At 35.0% G+C, this 12,611-nt stretch overlaps 1 protein-coding gene across 1 annotated transcript in view; it reads right to left on the bottom strand.

Annotated features, from left to right (window-relative positions):
- Positions 1-2,297: 2,297 nt before the first annotated feature.
- The window catches only part of CEP135 (centrosomal protein 135kDa), a 32,324-nt gene continuing 22,010 nt past the window's right edge, over positions 2,298-12,611 (bottom strand). The window contains exons 20-25 of the mRNA XM_010086689.1: positions 11,069-11,254; positions 9,919-10,128; positions 8,750-8,952; positions 4,651-4,755; positions 4,126-4,272; positions 2,298-2,319 (exon numbers count right to left, since the gene is read on the bottom strand). Of these exons, the coding sequence (XP_010084991.1) occupies positions 2,298-2,319; positions 4,126-4,272; positions 4,651-4,755; positions 8,750-8,952; positions 9,919-10,128; positions 11,069-11,254 (873 nt within the window). The remainder of the gene's footprint in view (positions 2,320-4,125; positions 4,273-4,650; positions 4,756-8,749; positions 8,953-9,918; positions 10,129-11,068; positions 11,255-12,611) is intronic.

Raw genomic sequence — 12,611 nt, 5'->3', positions numbered from 1 at the left:
CCTCGAAACCTTTTGGTGGGAGGGAAGGGTTAAAGCTGGATTTACCTGGATTCAGGGGGGACGCCGCCGGTGTTTGCACATTGCGCTGCCCAACCGGGAGAGACCCGCAGCGCTGGCTGCACCCCAGCTCTGAACCCTGATTTGTTCTCATCTCGCAGGATGACCAAAGTCTGAAGCCTGCACCGAGCTGTCAGACAAAGTTTTTATCCCCTTCATTTAACTAAAAAATGGGAGCAACTACGAGAAACAAAAAAGTCATCTGTTCCCCAACACAGCAGCACAGAAAGCAGCCTGCCTTCTTTCCCCCATCCTTAAATCCAGTATTTGTATCAGCTCTTCCAGACTCCTCTAAGCTATGCCAAGATTTTACCAGTGCTGTACACTGGCTTCCCGCGTTCTCCCAAGGAGAATACAGTAAAATCAGATGCTGCACATAGTTCCATCCAAACTCTGCCACTTTTTGAATCAAAATTGATTATGTGATTTTATGATCTTCCACTGCTGAGAAAGAAGTAGTATTTTACCAGCCAGCTCTCCAGCTTCAGGGTGCTCCTTGGACAAACAGCCCATGCAGCTTTGGATGCTGCCTGCTCCTTAACTTTTCAGCCCAGGCAGAAGTGGTACTTCTGCTGTTCTTGAAAGGAACTGGGTCTTACAGAAAAATAATACCCATGCTGGGTTGGACCGAAGAGCCATCACACATTTTTTCATCTCTGACCGTGCCTTTTTCTTACTGAACTGCTTCATCCTGAATAATTAATATCAATTAGCATAAATGGAAACTGACTTAATCACAAACACTATTAATACCCAAATAACACTTAGAGATTACGATCTCCACATTCCTGTAACTGGCAGATAGGAGACCTAAGAAGTACAATGTATGAGATGCACCCACTTCATATAATTTCTTCCAGTGGCTCAGAAGCCTAACGTGAAACAGGTATTTTCAGGTAATTCTGTCCAGTGGCTCAGAAGCCTAACGTGAAACAAGTATTTTCAGGGAATTCTTAACGGATGTTCCAAGTTGTTTTAATTAGTACACATAAATTAATATGTTGTTTATACCTTAGAGACACTTGTAATGTTAGCTGGTAATCACAGGATTTTTATTCAGCATTAGGCAATCAGAACACTACCCACTGGCCAGTGCATGTACAAAATACACCCTCCCACTTCTAGTCCTCTGCATGACACCCATGAATACCCATCATGTCAACCTGAATGGCATGTAATTATTAGAGAACTCTATGTTCTTGAATAGAAGAATGATTTGATATACAGTTAACCACACTGATGGACTTCAAGAGCATAACATAAGATTGTGATTGCTAATCGCATCTTACTTCATAGCCTAAATTTGAAATGCTCCTCTGCTAAATACACCAGGTATTTTAAAGATTAGTTCTCACTGCATTTACCTAATATGTGTGTCACAACATAAAGGCCTGTGGCACCTCTCCAGCAGCTTGAGCTTAACTGTGTGAAGGATTCCAGGTTTTGTTCTGATCTTTTAAAACCAAAATTTGAAAAAGATCTCCATATATGATTAAAAAAATTGAATATGAAATACTCTAGAATTAATTTTATAATATTTAAAGGATTTCAATACATCTTGAAAAATAGAATTTTTCTCCTTTTTACTTAATATGGAGATAATATTTAAAATGCAATTTCACACAAAGATTAAACAAAAGGAGATCAGTGGTTGTTACATGACAAAAACACTAATGAAGAATAACTATTTTATTTTAATTAAGGTACAGTAAACAAAATGCACTCATAAAATAGATAATAAATACTTTTAAATACCATGAAGAACAACATGTAAACAGAAAACACTCATTAAAAGCCCAAACACAGGAAATCACGATGAGTATAGCACACACTGGCTCAGAGCTTTTAAGACAATCATGTGTGTTATTCTCCTATGTTAGCTCACACTAAGACGAACAAACTTCTGTAACCATATGAGATAAGCAAACAAATAAAATACTAAAATGAAAGCAAAAGATTGTCATATCAAGTCCTTGTTTCCCTCTTAAAATTATTGTAACAAAATAGTAACAAAACTTAGCTAGCCTTGATACAAACCCCATCAAACAGCCCGCAAAAAACAGTCATCCCAGCCAGTTGGGAAAACAGAATTTCACAAAGTTGATTACTTCATAGGTTCTCAGAAATTTCAAAGGTAATCACCGATTTGAAGAAAACAGAGGAAGAATACAAGTCAGCCATCACAATTTAAAAAAATAAGTCCTTGTAACAAGGCAATGCTTCAGTTGCTCAAGTACTGGTTACTCCTTGAAGCTCACACTTCTGGTGGAGAAAGAAAAAAATTCACAACAATGCTATCCATTATATTTTAATAATGAAAATTAGGATAAACAGTAATAAATAGATTTAGCTTCTGCATATTCTCTTTTGTTATCACTGAATATCAACTATTAGCATATTATCTAAAACTCTGCATTCAGTTCACTGACTTATTGCTCAAAGTTTAACAAAGTAAATGTGAGACGAGGAGGAAGATAAAATTTATTGAGAAGATGAAATCAGATTGGATAAAAAGACAGTTTTAACACTACAGAACAGTGATTACAGAATACACTTTACTGTGGTAAGCTCCCAGGAAGGAATAAATAAGTAGGGTGAAAGATGGTGATAGTAATACAGAGATCATTCTACTGTAATAATCCATTGATAGGTTTAAAAGGCAAGATAGTAAAAAATTAAACTGCATATGAGTTCAGTTGTTAAAAACCACTTTCTTTAAAAATACATAGTTTATGAAAATGGGATATTTTCTGATAAGATATGGTACAGAGCTGTCATTGTTAAAACTAAGTACGCAAATAGTAGGATGAAGATAGTTCATGACATGGTATTCTTCAAGTAGAGCAACTGGACTATTTTTATTGCTCTTGGGACTCACTGTAAAGCAAGGAAGACCAAAGACAATTCTCTACTGCTGATACTCATTCTCAGAAATATATTATCTATCACTATCTCAATCAAAATGTTGATTTGCAATATAACAGGGTTTGCCTAATGGCTCACCAGTAAAGCAAAACTCATAAATACTGTTTCATTCCTGTTACCAATACATCATTTGCTACAGCTTTCCTTTTTTTTGCTTTGTCCAAAAACTTGCAGAAGAAACATTGCTGACAATGTGGATCCTACCATGCCAACCTCAGTTCTCAGGAAGCGTTTTTATTAACAAAAGTAAGCAAAAGAACAAGCCATATGTATTTACCAACAAAAATAAAGTTTAATCAGTTTGGAGTTCTGTTTCTTGGAGTTTAGCAGTTAATTAAGATTCATGAGTTGTTATAGTATACTATATAGCTGTTATTTGCATACATATTCCTGAAACAATCACTGTTTTTCTCTCCCTGTCCTTCTGCTCTTCGTTGCCATTTATTAAGCAGTATAGGACAGACAGGATATAAAGTTAATAACCAGGCCTGTAACATGTAACAGACATCACCTAAAGCAAAAATGATCTCTAAAAGAATAAAAATGGCAGTGAAAACGAACAGGTGAGAGGATGATTTTGATTTCTTTTTATGGACTCTAGTGACCATGATCTTAGACATTCATAGCATTCAAGCACTAGCAATGAAAAATGCATTAATTATTTTTATGCACCTGCTTTGGAGATAGTTTCATCTAACGTGTAGGGTTCATATGCATTTTAGTTGGACTCTCTCCTGTGGAACATCTCTCCTTCATTGCTGTACTTGAGAGAATTTCATGGCATTTCTCTTAATATGAACCATTCATTGTTGGAGATAACGATTAACAATATGTAATAGGCAATATATATTTGAATATGATTAATAGCAATACCAAGCAGCAGGCGATATATATTTGATAGCTCTGAGCTGCTGCAAGACCATTAACAAGAACAGGAGTGGGGAATCCATTCCACTATATGGTGTTTGGAGAGCATTTTGCATCTATCGTTTCAAATCAATTTTATAGTAGTGGAGTCCAAAAAAGAAGAACTTAGAACCACCTAAAGCGTGTAAGAATTTCATATAATTAAAAATTATTATTTAGAAACAGTTTAAACCTAACTCTTAAACAGAAACTACCTGCTAAAATCAAATCGCTTACTTTTCAGCTGCTGCTTGACCAGTTGTCTTTACAATGGCACGTTCTGGAGAATGTGAGGGAGACCTTAATGTTGAACTGAGAGGAGGTGAAGCACGTAATGATGATGTAGAGAGACCATGTCGACGCATTTCCTGAATTGCACGCTCTCTACCAACAGATAGCAATTTCAGTTACATAACACTTTGGTACTGCAGGATGTTAAAGTAAGAAAACGCAACTTTTTTCCTGTATTTTTACTTGATGATTTTCACAATACTTTCTTGGTTGGTTTTTGTTGTTGTTGCTGGGTGGTTTTTTTTTTTTTTACAGGTAATGGTAAACTCACAACTTTTACAAGGGAATTAAGAAACTCTAAGTTTTTTTTTCTTTTTTAATTAAGCAGCTTTCAATATGAGAATATTAGATTTTGCACGACAATAGGAACACAATTTTCCATAAATGTTCCTCACTATTGAAAAAAGCAACAGTTTTAAAAGTGAGAAAGAAATAAGAAGAGTCACCTCACTGAAAAAAACATCATCTTACCGTTCAAATCGTTCAGTTGTCAGCTGCCTTTTTAAAACATCACAGTCAGTCTGCAGCTGTGCAGCTTTACTTCGAAGTATAGGAACCTCTCTATTATAGCTGCTTCTAAAAAAAAAATACGAGAAGCAACAAAGTTTTCTTTGAACACCATCAGCTAGGAGCTTACATGAATTAGAGCAAGATAAAATAAAAATACCTACTGAACATGATTTGGTCTGTATGAAACAACAAAGACAAATTAGAAGCTGTGAGAACCAAGTGACTGCAACAGAATGTTTCTGGAGGAATCCAACGTGAGAAAGAAATGAGAGGCTGGCAAGCCTCTCACTACATCCTTACTAAAATACATTACGTTCTCTTTCAGACAAAGGTAAAAACAAAAAGACAAAACAATTAATTCATTGATTTACTATCTTCTGTTGCAATGTGAGATGGTCTTTACGTGTACTTTAAAAAAGAAGAAAAAAGCAGTAACTATCCCAAAAAATACACACATAACAGATATGTCTTCAGTAAAAATTATATAAAGTAGGCTGAAACTACATTGGTTAGCAATGAACACAACTGAATCAAATCTAAGTAAAAGCTGTATTAATGCAAGCTCAGATCAGCAAAACCCAAAGTACGAAAACTTGTCAACTATACCCTTGGTGTTTGGGACCAACTGGTTCAATTGCAAGAATCAAAATGAAAAGCAGCCTTGAAAATCCTAAGTAACATAATTAAATATACTTCTTAGCAAATCATCAGCTTGGACGACTCAATGCTTGGTTGTGAAACACCATTAATCGTATTATAAAGCAAGCAAAAAAAAACAAAACCAAAAAACAACACCGCTGAGTCTAAAATATGTTGTCTAAACCAGAGTCTAGGCAGCTATGTTATTCTAGAGTCTTCAAAGCCAATATGAGATGGAATGCTCAAAAGTTGCTTCTCGAGAAGTAAAGATGTACTAGTTTATTGCTAAAGCACTGGGCTTGAATTCTGAAAAACGAGTTCCACTCCTAGCTCCGTCAATTACATCCTGTCTGGCACCCGCTGGTCTCTGACTCCAGGAAGATGTAAAGTACTCAAAAGATTTGATCCAAAAAGAACTGCAGAATATTTTCTCCTGTGTTCCCTATTCACCAGTGAAATTCCTAGAATGGTATCTTGATCCAGTATGTTGAGAACAGATGCAGAAGACAGGAGGTCTCGATGATATCTTATTCTAAGTCCTTCAGAGACAGGCATATGCTTTCAGGATGAAGGTAAGAATTCAGGGCCCAATATCATTATTGCAAAATAAAGAAAGAAAGCAAACAGTTGTGTGAGTTCTGAGGTTATTCCATGGCAATGACATTTAAACAAAATTAAAATCAGGAAGTAAATCACTCAAAAATGAAGAAATATTTTAATTTGGAACCCCTATGCACACTAATCATCATATAGTAAGATTACATGATTATATATAATTTTTTCACAGGACATCTGGCTCTTTCACAATAGATACAGATAGCTCTCAACAAGTAGTTTAGCTATTCAATATTCTCTGTTTATTTAATACTTAATCACTGTAGTGCTTCAAGATCTCATTTCCTGTACTATCACCCAAATAGCACTCTGAGTAACCCTACTAGTCACTCTTCACAGAGCTCGAAATTGAAGGCACTGTAGAACTTCACAAGTTAATTTTGAGAATCCTTTGGCAGTCAGAGGTTGTATCAGTACCCTTTTATAAATAGAGTGGAAGCACAGGCACTATAGGCCAAAACTGTAAATAATGTTCAAAAATATCGACGCACAGTTTTGTCAGTTAGAACTGAAATTTTGCAAAGTCAAATGAATATTTATATTCTGCGAGATGCAAACATAATTATCACATACTTCAGTCACAGCTGTGAGCATTTAACATACCTGTTCTTTAGGCTGCAACTACTACAAACCAAATAGTAGAAGATAAGATATATACAACTAGTTCTTACACCTGAACATTTGCCTAGCAACATGTATAACCTTTGAGATAAACAGAGGACAACAATTCAATAGAATAGCCACTATTCCTCCAAGAGAACATTTTCGTTCTTCCTGCAACATCCCATCCTATTGACAATGCAAGTACCGATATTTACAACAAAGAAGAAAGGAATCCTACAATGTGTGCAGAAGAAAAAATGTGAAAAAATGACTATGAAGTTATTTAAACAGAGTTTTCTAATGTTTGTACACAAAGAAGCCAACTTACAGTCAAACAAAGACAATCTTCTTTCCTTTTTTGGGGTGTTTTGTTGTTGTTGTTTTTAAATTTTATAGTCAGTACGTTCCATTATTTTATGTTCTTTGTATGCAATCAACTTTTTCCCCCAAGTAAACAAAACTCAGCAATTCTAAAACATGAAACAAAGAGCTGACAGGGGTGATTAATAGTGTCATCATCTACAAATTCATTGAGATCACTGCTACTTCAGGTGGACCATTGTCAGTGGTAAATTGAGGCTTTACGTAAATCAACCAAAAGCACTTTTTCTGCACATTTGCGTCAGCAAGTTACATATCTGTTTTTCTTTTTCTGAAATTCTGCTTGGACTTTACTTGTCACCACCATCTACATACAGCTGCTACTCGTCTTTACTATTTAATGCAGAGATACCACTACAGTCACTGGCTCATGTATCCCCAGGAGAATCATATCATGATGACACATACCATGGAAACTTGAAATTCTCTGCTCCATATAATGAATTTTTATTAAAATTTTTTAAAACCCCCACTTCCCTCATAAATGAATTTCATATACACAAAATATCCCCTGGTAACTTCATTGTTCCAAACAGATTAGTTTTTCTTCTATAAGAGTGTTAAACAGTTATTTCTATCCTAGGCAGATGCACAGCATCTGAAGTTGCAGTTAACTATCATGGAAAGCACTGGCCACATTTAGTGTAGGTGTCAGGTTCAGTTCCGTCTACATTTCAAAGCAACAATAAATGATACAGGACTTTTTCCTTAATAGTTAATACTAACAGCAGCAAAAGTACTTTTGCTTTTCTAAAGTACTGTGACTTCACTACTTATTATGCAACTGATTCTTACTTTGATCAAAATAAGGACAACAGGCACCTTCAATAGGTAAGCAATTCACATTTACCATGGATTTAATCTACTTGGTACTTTTTTGTGAGCAGTACACAGATGTTAAAACTTTAAATTTGCTTTGAGATGTTGATGAATTCACATTGTTCTAGAAGAGTTGAGGACTTCAGAATACTCTCCAACATAAGAACATAAAATACAGTTCAAGACTAAGAAAATTTGTGTTCTCTTAATAATTAAACTCATAGCTAAACTCTTCGAAGCCAAATAAAAATAGGATGCTTCATCTAAAAAGCAAAGTTGACTTAGATTGGTTCCTGAAGCTAAGAAGAAAATCAGAACCCGTGAGAGAGGTGGTTATATATTTTGAGAATTGATACACTCTGATGCAAAGGTTAAATATCCAAATCATACTGCAATGCATACGTACATTTATAGATGTACTCAACAGATAAAAAAAAATTCCAAATTATCATGGGTTGGCTGGTTCTGTAGCGGGAATAAATACATCACCATTAGGTAGTCCACTAAGAGGCTCAGAAGGAAAGGATTTTAGTGATTGCACTGAAAAGATGGCAGAGTTATATCAGACAAGTGACCTTCAGGAAAGGTATTGCCTCCTGTGCCTGACTGATGTGAGAAAGAGTCATGACCAGCAGAGAAAGTGAAGCAAACTTTCCGGAGTCAGACTGGGGACAAATCCAGAGAGACTCCGAGTGCTTACAAGACTGTGAAAACTCAGCAAGGTGTTATTTCCTTTTAGAGTAGGTTTCATTTGGAACTCCTGCTCCAAATTTACTGCTTGTACTAAACTGATGTCCACCAGAGTGATGATTAATCAAAGTGATATGAAAGAACTGTAAAGAAACTTAGAAGTAAATGGTGCTGTGAAAGGCCAAAAGACATTGCTGCAAAAATCTGCTCCACCATACTGAACAGCAAGAATTTGACTTTGTGAATGTGTTGTCACACAGAAAAAGGTTCTTTGTAAACCACATAGCACATACATAAACTTGTTAAAACTTACAGTTTGCTCTCGGCGAGTGTTAGCTTGTCTTTCAATAACTGAATTTCAGAATCTTTCTCATGGGTTGTTAAATGGTTTTGAAATTCTTTGTCTCTACTAGTAGCCAGCAATGTTTCAAGATTCTGAACTGTAAGTCTCTCGCTGGATAACTGCTTTCTCAACAAATCTGCTTCTGATTTTATATCTTCTAATTCACCTAGAACCTAGGGTACAAATTTTATACATTACTAATACACTGGTTTACAAACACACAGTGTTCTCTTTCGTGAAGAATTGTTATAAAGACTGAAATTATTTGAAGTTTCGCAAAAATGAACAGGAAACTAAGCTCACTAAACAAATTAAAGTCTACAATTATTTAAAACTTTACTTAGTTAAAAACTATTCAAGCTGTCAAATGGTTTACTGGGACCTGGACCACCAAGTGCTTGAAATGCTTAGATAAGTACCTGGAACACTAATTGGCTTTTAACAGCAGTAGGCTTTTGCACAGGTACAAAAACGGTATTTACTATACCTCATTCTATTTCACTAAGTTAGCTCACAATTAGCTTCTTGGCTTTTGCTGAAAATGTAGGAATGCTTGTTCTCCTCATCAGTTCCATGAATATAAACAAATTCTGTGGGGATGAGAACTACTGTTCTCAAGGTCTTGAATACTACAGAAACTCTAAACAGCCCTAAGTAAAGACACAACAATCAGCTGTAAAGAGACAAACTCAGACATTATGGATATTTAGAACTGTTTAAACTATTTCAAAATATTTAATGAACTTCAGCTGAATCTAAATTTCAATGTAATTGAAAAAATCCATTAAGGAAGAGTCTTCAATATCTAAATAAGAAGTGTACTATTCACTTTTTACAGAAGTTGAAACTTTGAGTAAATTAAAAAACAGTACAAAATATAATTTGTCTCTGGTATAGCAAAAACTACTGCTGCCACACTTCGTAATCATAATGAATGAAAGAAACTTCCTCTTTTAGTACAAAAACCACAGATATAGAGCTGTATACTGCAAAATTTATAATTTATGTATAAATGCAGTACTAGTGATGTAAATTAACTTACCTTGCTCTCAGACGTAATTTATTATTTTCTCCAACAACCATTAAAAGCAAAGGAAGATATTTTATTATAGCAAATTAAATTTGCCTTTGCTGCTTACCCTTTCGTAATCCATGCTTTTGGATGTCAGCTGTCGAGATAAAAGTTCTTTGTTAGACTCAAGTTTCACACAGAGTTCCCTCACAGAAGCCAGGTCCGCCAACACAGAAGACTTCTCCTGATTTTCACGTTTAAGATCCTCTTCCAACTTGGACGTATTTTTTGTAATGGAGGAGATCTGAGATTCATATGCTTGATGTGCAACAATATGCTAGACAAAGACAGATATGGATGCTCCTTCAGTGTTAAATGTTGAGTTAGCAGTTCTCTGCTGGATAACAGGTTGGTTTTTTTTTTTTAATACTTTCTTCTCCTTTCAAAACTAACTCTTCCTATGAAATTAACTTTATATTACTCTCCTTTCCTCTCCCTAAATTATAGCTAAGAACAACTAATAAACCATTTCTGCAATTCTTAATCACCATCTTGAAGAATTACACAAGTACTATACCAGAGTGGAAGAAGGCTGGACTCCATCTTCAGAAGAGAATGAAAAGCTTAAAATGCCAAAAATACAATTCGGCTTATAATATAAAAGCCTCTAACTCTTTTTGGCTAATTAAAAGCATGAGACAAAATATGGTCAACCCACAACTATCACTCTCTAAAACTTCTTGATCTCCATTAAGTTATTGCTTCTAAAATACAAACCTCATTATTTTCTATGGTATTAGTCTAAGTTTTGATACTATGGAATCCTGATTCTGGATTTGGACTACTATTACCAGATTTTTACCTTTACTCCAGACACCAACGTTTCAAATACTTCACTCAAATCATCAAAGAAACGTAGCAAATAAACTTACAAAATACTCAAAAAGCTAGCTGATTAATACTCATAAAGCTATATGAAAATGTTTTGAAGGTTCTTAGAGAGACAATAACATAATAGCAATGATCACCCAATTGAAGAGATATAAAATCATTACAGCATACGCTCTGATTCTAATTTTGGGAAAGTAGGGAGGAGAGAAAGAAAGCATATCTAACCCGAATCAGTTACCGATTCAAAAACTCTGTCCACATTTGAAACATTCACATATAGGAATCATTTTTCATTAAAGCATTAAAAATAGTATGTTGACTTTATTAAAAAAACACTTGAATGTATCCCACTTCCCTTGACAGAATTTCATTGCACAAGTTATTACCCCTTGAATCTCTTTTTCCAGAAGTTCTACTCTCTCTCGAAGATGTCTCCGATCTGTATCTACAGAAAGGAGTTCAAGTCGTATCGAGCTGCTTTCTCCTTCAGCTTGATGAGCCTTCATTTCCCAGTCTTCAGCTTGTGTATGAAGCATTTGGAACTTCTCTAACAACTCTTGGTTTTCTTTTTCCTAGATGAAACAGTAAATCGTTCTGCAATGATCAACATACCTTCAAGTTGCTTGTCTTATTTCATGCCTACTGCCTACAATATATATATACATATATAGATCTATTTTCTTCTGAAAAAAAAAAAATTCTCCATTTTATTAATCCCACTATCTGGCAATTACTAAAGGGCATCATCCCTTTTGCAAGTCCAAATAGTAAATAAATACAGTGATGGCATTCAGTTTTATTAAATGGAAGTATTTACATTTAGCAGCTGTTAATGAGTTTCAAGGCTCCCAGGGAAAGGGTTATTTTGGATGTCTCTGCATTGTCAAGGGTCACATTACTGAGATGTATTGATCCTACTGGTGCCCCTTCCAAGAAATTCCAGTGGGAATCCATTTTCAGCTCTTTTACTTACTGCACTCTTACAAATATTTGTATTACAGAAGTGCCTGAAAAACTGATCAACTATTTGGACAAATACACCTAAGCAGTCTATCATAAAAGTACAAAACTGCAAGCTTTAGTGCTTAGAAGTTATGCAGTGATAGAACCAACATTGCTTGTGAATTTTAATTTGGCCCAACTGCAAGTGCGTACTATAAGGCACTGATTAATTTTTCTTATTTATCTCCATTCCCTTCTTCCCCTGTTCATTTAATGAACATCAAAAGCATGTTGCTAGCATCAATCAGGTTCATCTAGTGAGGAAGGCTACTGTTTTTGAAATTCCTTCTATGCCTCTTCCAGAACTTGGAAGGTGCAGACAGAATGAGGTGGGACATTAGGAAACAGAAACTCGTGATTAAGCAAGTGAACACTGTGCAGAAAGGTAAATCCGTGTCTCCACAGGCAACATCGAGATGTAATACTAGACAAAACCCTGAAACCAACCTTTGAAAATTGGTCACTGGCTATTCTACAGCTTCTTGGTACCTGCCTTGAATAACGGGTTTTTATTTGACAAAGATGTGGCCACAGCACTGAAGTATAAAATATATATATAGTATAAAATCCTTAAAAACTAAACTTCAAGTGTTTTAAATTGAGAGTTCTAACATACTACTGACCTTAATTTTTTCTCTATGCTTCAGTTTCTACTTGTAAAAAGTGGTTGAATTTACATGCATACATAACAAATTTGCCAGTTTATGTTTTCTTGACATAAATTCAATTTGTTTTAAATGATTATAAGTTTTAATTCACACACATCACACTTTTGAATCCAACTATCAGGATAAAATACATTTAACAAGAGCACTGGTTTTGTTAGTACAGCAAAAACTCTGAACTCTTACCATTCATAAAGCATTCCAATGTGCTATTTTTACACTTTCCTGAAGAACTACATAGAAAATTTCTCTTTTTAAAAAA

The sequence above is a fragment of the Pterocles gutturalis genome, unplaced genomic scaffold (genome assembly GCF_000699245.1).
Source record: "Pterocles gutturalis isolate BGI_N339 unplaced genomic scaffold, ASM69924v1 scaffold11046, whole genome shotgun sequence".
NCBI classification, from domain to species: domain Eukaryota; kingdom Metazoa; phylum Chordata; class Aves; order Pterocliformes; family Pteroclidae; genus Pterocles; species Pterocles gutturalis.
This window is presented reverse-complemented; position numbering and strand designations above follow the sequence as displayed.